The sequence below is a fragment of the Thunnus thynnus genome, chromosome 10, assembly GCF_963924715.1.
Source record: "Thunnus thynnus chromosome 10, fThuThy2.1, whole genome shotgun sequence".
Classification (NCBI taxonomy): domain Eukaryota; kingdom Metazoa; phylum Chordata; class Actinopteri; order Scombriformes; family Scombridae; genus Thunnus; species Thunnus thynnus.
The window spans coordinates 827437-835765 of record NC_089526.1 but is presented as its reverse complement, the minus strand read 5'-3'; the positions used below and the strand labels follow the sequence as shown (position 1 = coordinate 835765).

At 44.3% G+C, this 8329-nt stretch overlaps 1 protein-coding gene across 2 annotated transcripts in view; it reads left to right on the top strand.

The window, feature by feature from the left end:
- Positions 1-7399, top strand: part of arhgef2b (rho/rac guanine nucleotide exchange factor (GEF) 2b) — a 38516-nt gene extending 31117 nt beyond the window's left edge. The window contains exons 15-22 of one of the 2 annotated variants that reach the window (XM_067600271.1): positions 1142-1366; positions 1451-1528; positions 1947-2002; positions 2410-2448; positions 2530-2580; positions 2662-2931; positions 3397-3553; positions 3852-7399. In XM_067600271.1, the coding sequence (XP_067456372.1) occupies positions 1142-1366; positions 1451-1528; positions 1947-2002; positions 2410-2448; positions 2530-2580; positions 2662-2931; positions 3397-3553; positions 3852-3901 (926 nt within the window). In that variant the 3' untranslated portion in view covers positions 3902-7399. Of the gene's footprint in view, positions 1-1141; positions 1367-1450; positions 1529-1946; positions 2003-2409; positions 2449-2529; positions 2581-2661; positions 2932-3393; positions 3554-3851 lie in introns of both variants that reach the window. The other variant, XM_067600272.1, reaches the window with a different exon arrangement.
- The last annotated feature ends 930 nt before the right edge of the window (positions 7400-8329 follow it).

Below are 8329 nucleotides of genomic sequence, written 5' to 3'. Positions count from 1 at the left end.
CTATCTGTCCTCCTGTCTGTCCTCCTGCCTGTCCTCCTGCCTGTCCTCCTGTCTCTCCTCCTGGCTGTCCTCCTGTCTGTCCTCCTGTCTGTCCTCCTGTCTCTCCTCCTGGCTGTCCTCCTGTCTGTCCTCCTGTCTCTCCTCCTGTCTGTCCTCCTGTCTGTCCTCCTGTCTCTCCTCCTGCCTGTCCTCCTGCCTGTCCTCCTGCCTGTCCTCCTGTCTCTCCTCCTGCCTGTCCTCCTATCTGTCCTCCTGTCTGTCCTCCTATCTGTCCTCCTATCTGTCCTCCTATCTGTCCTCCTGTCTCTCCTCCTGCCTGTCCTCCTATCTGTCCTCCTGTCTGTCCTCCTATCTGTCCTCCTATCTGTCCTCCTATCTGTCCTCCTGTCTCTCCTCCTGCCTGTCCTCCTATCTGTCCTCCTGTCTGTCCTCCTATCTGTCCTCCTATCTGTCCTCCTATCTGTCCTCCTGTCTCTCCTCCTGCCTGTCCTCCTGCCTGTCCTCCTATCTGTCCTCCTGTCTGTCCTCCTATCTGTCCTCCTATCTGTCCTCCTATCTGTCCTCCTGTCTGTCCTCCTGCCTGTCCTCCTGTCTCTCCTCCTGCCTGTCCTCCTATCTGTCCTCCTGTCTGTCCTCCTATCTGTCCTCCTATCTGTCCTCCTATCTGTCCTCCTGTCTCTCCTCCTGTCTCTCCTCCTGCCTGTCCTCCTATCTGTCCTCCTATCTGTCCTCCTGTCTGTCCTCCTGCCTGTCCTCCTATCTGTCCTCCTATCTGTCCTCCTATCTGTCCTCCTGTCTGTCCTCCTATCTGTCCTCCTGTCTGTCCTCCTGCCTGTCCTCCTGTCTGTCCTCCTGCCTCTCCTCCTGTCTGTCCTCCTGCCTGTCCTCCTGTCTGTCCTCCTGTCTCTCTTCCTGCCTGTCCTCCTGTCTCTCCTCCTGGCTGTCCTCCTGTCTGTCCTCCTGCCTGTCCTCCTATCTGTCCTCCTATCTGTCCTCCTATCTCTCCTCCTGGCTGTCCTCCTGTCTGTCCTCCTGCCTGTCCTCCTGTCTGTCCTCCTGGCTGTCCTCCTGTCTGTCCTCCTTTCATCTCTTAACTAATGTATAAATAATCATCCAGCTGTTTTCTCCTCCTCTTCCTCAGCTGACATCCAGCAGAAGGACAGGGAGGTTCTGGAGCTCCTGCAGGAGCGAGTCACTCTTTTTTCAGACCTGGTGGAGGCGACGGGTAGAGGAGCAGAAGAAGGAGGTCAGGAGCTCAGCACCTCCTCCAGGACCTCTTCCTCCTCGTCCAACAGGAACCTGTTCAGAGCCGACACTCCTCACGCTCCTCAGGCCGAGCCGCTGCTCACCACCGCCATCTCTGAAGGTAGGGCTCTGATTGGCTGCTTCACAGGAAGTGGTTAGAGGAATTTAAATCAAACGTGAACTGATTCTGTGTTTCTGTCTTCAGTGGACAAACTGACCGAGCTGCTGTCAGGAACCAACATCCAGAAATCTACCGTAACCAACGGCAACCAGGAGCTCAGCAGTGAGTCACTGTCATCTGTCCGATCAATAAAAACTAAATCTGTCTGATCAATAAAAACTAAATCTGTCTGCTGTTAATAAACACAACGTGGATCAGAAAGGATCCAGTAGAACAGTCTGGATCCTGAAGGTCTGACGGACACACACATCTAATGTTTGAGTGATGAACAGACCTTTACCTGTCTGTCTCTAATGACTGTCTGTCTCTAATAACTGTCTGTCTCTAATAACTGTCTGTCTTTACCTGTCTGTCTCTAATGACTGTCTGTCTCTAATGACTGTCTGTCTCTAATGACTGTCTGTCTCTACCTGTCTGTCTCTAATAACTGTCTGTCTCTACCTGTCTGTCTCTAATGACTGTCTGTCTCTACCTGTCTGTCTCTAATAACTGTCTGTCTCTACCTGTCTGTCTCTCTCAGACGGTGACTCTGGTTCGCTGAACGGTTCTTTTGAGTTGAACAGCGGCTCTTCGAAGGTAAGTAACCTCTTGACCTTTAACCTTCATCCTCAGATTAAGGCCTCCGTTTTTAAACTTGAAAATGTGAAAGATTGTCTTCAGATGAACAGAAAGTAAAAGTTGTCTTTAAATGTTTTATTTTCCTCTTTGTGACTGACACTAAACCAGGCTGTATATGAAGGTTTGCTGAGTGTCTCCAGACTGATTTAGTTCCTTCAATCTAAAAGGAAACAGAAACATTTAAAAATAGTCTGAGTTTTACGGCCACAGCGAATCAACAACACGAGGGATCAGACGGGAGAGTAGCAACAGTTGAAGCACAGATGCTCATCTAAACGTCCAGCAGGTCTCATGTTAAGATGATCTGTGAAGAACTAAAACTACCAAATTAAGAAAAGTTTCGTCTCTTTTTTTTTTTTTCTCAGGACCGAAACGGGAACCAGCTGCAGCAAACCTTAAATGAGGTAAGATGCACTTCCTGTTTTTTGACCAGAGGTAAGAATCTGTCCAATCAGAGTTGTTAGTAACACCTGTCCTCCCCACAGGAAGTCCGTCAGCGATTGGTCAATCTGAGCACGCAGCTTCACGCCCTGCAGGTCAGACAGGAAGTTATTCTTCATATGATGATATTTATGAAAGAGCTACCTGCCTTCTGACACATTAACTCCGCCCCCCAGGCTGCTGTGATTCGTCAGGACTCGATCCTAGAGCTGTGTTTCAGGCCCGGCCCCGCCCCCAGCTCCACCCCCAGCTCCGCCCCCCGCCTCAATCGGTCCATGTCGCGGGACACGGGGCTGGACGCCGGCGGGGAGGCGGTGCTACTGAGGCGGCAGGTGGAGCTGCTGCAGGATGAAGTGACACGGCTGCGTCTGAGGGGGGAGGAGGCGGAGCCAGGCAGCAGGAGGAGGAGCAACGGAGAAACCGGTGATGTCATCAAGGGGGAACAGGTGTGTGTGTGTGATCTGTCTGAATCGTTAAGATCCATTTTATTGAACTAAAACTATTTCAGACGTTTCCTTCATCGCAGTTTTAGTTGAAGCTGTTTTACAGACGTGTTGATTCAGTAGTTTGTGCTGTTGTTGATCACAGTGATAGAAAGGAAACAACAAACTACAGCCTCCAAAATCAGCATAAAGTTGTTGAACATCAAGCTTTCTGTGAGGTATATACAGTATACAGATATATATACAGATATATATATATATATATATGGTGTGATGTTACTGCAGGCTGCGTTAGTTTGAGGCAGCTGAACCAAACAAACTGGACTTTTTAGTTTAGCTCAAATAAATTAAACTAAGCTAAACTAATATAAACAAAACTAAGCTAATATAAACTAAACTATGCTAAGCTAATATAAACTAATCTAAGCTAATATAAACTAAGCTAATCTCAGGTGTCTCTGTCAGCAGGTGGGCAGGAGGCGTGGCAGCAGGGAGCTGGAGCCCCGCCCCCTCGCCCCATTGGCCAGTCAGGAGCCTGACGACCAATTAGACGGCGTCCAGGAAGGAATGGAGGATGAAGAGGAGGAAGTGGTGAAGATCTCTCCTCGCTCTGACAGCCCCAGAGGTCCGTTCAGTTCAACTCAATCAATCAATCAATCAGTATATTGATCAGTATTACATGATTGACAATGAGTCAGTGTAACTAATTTGACTAATTTATAAAAGTTTGCCTCGTGTGTTCTGATGTTAATAACTGTACGTTCGTCTCTACATGTAACTGAATATTAACTTTTACAAACATGTTAAAATCAAATAATTTGTGATGATATTTTATCAGATATGTTTATTAATTATGAAGAATTAAGAGTTATTGTATTGATCAGTGTTTTATCACCATGGTAACGTGACCTTTGACCTTTCAGACCTGCAGGACATCCCGGAGGAGAGCGAGTGTGGAGCAGATCCCAGTTAACGTCTCGGAGACCTCTGCTGATGTCACCGTGATGTCACCGTGATGTCACAGAGAGCAAGCTGATCGCAGACTTTTTTCAAGGAAGTTGCAGAAGGAGATGATGATGTCATTTCCTGTTGATGTTTTACAGAAGTGAACTTGTTTCGACCAAATCAGACGATCACAGCTGCCATACTTTTGTTCCTGAGATGTTTTCTGAAGGTCACACAGGAAGTATAACCCATGTGACCTGTTTACATCAGTGTCAGGAGCTCCGCCCACAAGAGCTGGAGTGGGCGGGGTTTCTGTTGGGATGGGCGGGCTTTATGGTGGGTGGGCGGGGTTTGTGTGTTAATGGGAGGTTCCCACCATAAACTTGTTGCAGGATAAACTTCAGTTTAAAGTTTCCGTCTGCTTCAAACAAATGAGTTCGTACGTGGCGCGTCCTCAGGTGTGTTTCTACCTGTGCTGGAAGGCGGAGCTAAAAGGCTGATGTCACAACCTCTGAGTCTGTGACGGCGCCGCTCACTTTCATTCAGCGTTTCTCTCGTTTGTTCCCATGAAAACTGATATTTTTACATGTTTGTGTGAAGAATGAAAAATGTTTTTTTAAATCTTTAATGTTCAGTTCAGGTGAAGAACTCGACATCATGCGGTTTCCAAGGTAACCGGATATTTATTATTGATCAGAATTTGTGGAAACTAAAAATTAAATCTTTAATTTCTTCTTCAGGGCAAGAAAACAGTTTTTAACCTTTATTGAAGAAGAGATTCTTAAACTTTTACCTTCTTACTTTTAATAAGGTAAAATGTAAAACCCGCCCATGTCCACACCTCCACCTGCCTGGCCAATCAGAGCGCAACAAGAGCGTCAGACGCTCTCTGTGCTGGAGACGTAACCGCTCCTGTAAGACGGGAGAGTACGTCACATCCTGTGTTTGTTCTTTTTAAGCAGAAAACACACGTTTTATATTCTGATATCTAAATGTTTCTTTACTGGAAACGACACAAAATAACCAACAGCAACTAAACCAGAAACTTCCGGCTGGTTTTTATGGTGAAATGAGGAGAAACTTCAACTAAATGAATCAGCTGTTCGCCGTCAAAGACACCGGTGTCCTGCAGCGCTTTCAACGTGAGTGACAGGAAGTAAATACAAACAGGCATCCGACAAAAGTTCAGCTCGAAACGGCGCGTTGCGGCGCTGCGTCGTGACGCTGCGTCATGACGCTGCGGCGTGACGCTCGCTCACGTCGCGTTCAGTTAGGACATGTGTAAAGTTGGCGTGACGTCAGATTGTTTTCAGAAAGCTCCAGTTTGTTTGAAGCAGACGTAAATGTTCAAATATTCACGGTCACCACACTACATTACCCAGAATGCCTTTGATATCACCAGGACACAGTCCCAGCCTGCTGTGTAGTTTAGATGCTCTCTGACTCTGTCTGTGTTATAATATGTTGAAATGTTTTTATATCTTTGTGATTATGAGAATGAAACAATGTAAACTGTATTTATATGGAAACAAACAGTAAACGTAGTTCGACGTTAGAATTAGATTCAAGTAGAAAAAAGAACCTGAAACCAAAATTCATATTTTTTAAAATTGAGAATAATGTTTGACAGCAGGCGTGAACGTAGAAGTTTATATAAAGTTCACCAAAATATTTAGAGGAGGGCAGTTTGTTAGCTTGTTAGCATGTTATACTTGTTATACAACAGGAAGCTGGATCAGCCAATCGGCTTGTTTGATGTGCAAAGCTGCGCTGTACGTTACAGAGACGTGTGACATTCAGTGAATCAGCCTGATGAAGAATGTCTGACAGGATGTGACGGTGGATGTATTATAGGACCTGAATACTGGACTCAAAGCCAAATAATCAGCTTCCTGCTGTAAAGAACCTGGATGTTGGATAGAGCATGCTCAGTAGAGACTCCCGCTGTCCGAGCCAGCAGACTTCCTGTTGGCTGATTGTTTACCTGAGTGAGATATAATAATTTAATCATGAGATAAGACTTTATTGATCCCCAGAGGGGACGGTTGCATGTTGCAGCAGGGCAGGAAACACGGAAACTGATAAGAACTACGAGTAATAAACACAACAAAATAAGAAGTAAATGACATTCAGTCTATTTACAATATAAACATTTCAATACGTCTCTCTTGACTTTCCAGATGTTATCAGACTGAATGCATCAAAGTCTGATAATAAAACGAGTCATTTCACTTTTTTCAGCTGAGGGTCAGCTGTTTTCCAATGACTGTGTAGGGAAAATATCTTTTGGGGCCAGTGTGTGTCACGTGACGGACAGGAAGCTGTAATTACACGGTTTGGCTGTTTTGCCAAACTGGCTTCACATTCCGGCGCTGATCCTGCTGAATACATACAGAACAGTTTCTCCCACAGAGACTCGAGGAAAGTTTTACAAATATAAAACCTTCATAATACAAAAAATAACATTTGTTTGCAGCTGGAGGCGACCTGTCCAAACTTTTACAGACTTCTTTTATCATGGCGGCCTGCAGGGGGAAAAAGCTTCCTGCTGTAATACTGAGAATCACCACCGGGGGGGGGGGAGGACTCTGGTATCTGTTGGATGATCAGTGTGGGAGAGAAGTGTTAGGATCTTGTGAGGAGAACGACGGTCGCCATGGACGCGGTCGCCATGGACACAACCCTGTGATGTCCAGTTCAGTTGATGCTGGATGATTCTGCTGAAGTGAATTTATTCCAGAAGCTGCAGGAGGAGCGATGATGATGATGATGAAGATGATGATGATGATGTCAGCTGGTTGATCTTCGTTTAAGGAGCAGTGAAGAAGAACGTCAACATCAGCTGATAAAACTGAAACAAGCTCCAACACGTCTTCAGCTCAGAGAAAAACAACTTAAAAACAGGATTGTAGCCGACAGGAGATATGACGCAACACCTTTACAGATATACAGTCAGACGTCCAATCAGCTGCGAGAGAGTCGAGACATTCTTCACACACACAACATCCAGGAACTCAAGATAAAAACATTAATCTCATGTCATTAATGAGTGACTCTGTGTTTAATATCTCCTGTAAAGGCTTCAGCCCTTCATCAGTACCATGACGTGTTTGTGGTCGCTGATGTTTCTAACCTGTAAAGTTAAACTGATCAGGAAACAAACTTCCTGTTTTCCATAAAGCTGAACTCATCAGGTTGTTTGTTCCCGGCAGGTTGAGACCGGTCCGGTCTGTCGTTGATGCTGTAATCTGATGTCTGACAGCAGTTTGAAGTTCAGACTGAGCTCTCACGTCGTGTTTTCTGTAAAAAAAACAAAAAAAACTAAACTGCTGGATTCAGAAACGCTGCAGAGTTTTACCTGAAATGTAGTTTTTCCTCTCGGACAGTAGACATGTTTAAAGTTAGTGTTTGTATAAAGATTTGATCCGTTCTGCTAAAAAGAAGAAAACTGTAAATGATTTGTGTTTTTAATGTAAGTTTATTGTTTTTCTGTGTGTTCTTTATAAATCTCATCAGCTGGACACGATGCTGCTGCTGCTGCGCTTTTATTTCTCTACATTCTACTGTTCACTGTCCTTCAGTCTATTCTGTAAAAACAAGGAAACGAGAAACACATCTTAAAAAAAAAAACAGTGCTGAAAGCTCTGCTGCTGTTATTCTCATAAAGTTCATTATAATGAACAGATCAGACTTTCACAGAGACACTGAGATGAAAAACAAACTGCTGTATGAATGAAAATCAATAATATGAGATTAGAGAGATGACAATACACTATATTCACTACAATACCTGAGACAAGTCCAGCAGTGTGTCTCTGTCAGTTTGTGTGATATAAAGTAATAATAGATCAGATTTAACAGAAAGAGGAATTCAAATTTGTAGAAAAATGACTTTTTTTGGACTAAAAGAGGTTTTCTTCGCTGTAATCATTCCTCCTGTTCATACTGGATATTAAAAGATCCTTCAAATGTGTTTTAATGGAAGTGATGGAGGATAAAATCCACAGTGTGTCCACACAGTCATTTAAAGTCTGTGTGAAGCTTCTATTCAGCTTCAGCAGTCTGAGTTAGTCATATCAAGTGGATATCTGACACATTTACAGTCTTTTTAGCATCAAATTCCCTCTTTGTGTTTCCTCGGACAGTGTTTCCCTGTTGAGCTGCAGGTGGAAGTATAGTAACAAAAAGAGGAACTTTGGCACTAAAAAGACTGTAACGTTGAAAGATATCTACTTGATTTGACTCATTTGGACGCTGAAGCTTCATATTAGCTTCAGACTGTGGATTTTGTCCTCCATCACTTCCATTGTAAGGTCATTATGAAGGGATCTTCTAATGGTCAGTATGAACAGGAGGAATGATTACAGCAAGAAACACAGCTTTAATGTTCATTTGATGACTGACTGATGGTTTAAGAAAAAAAATGTGTGTATTTGTCCTTTAACAATCAATAAAC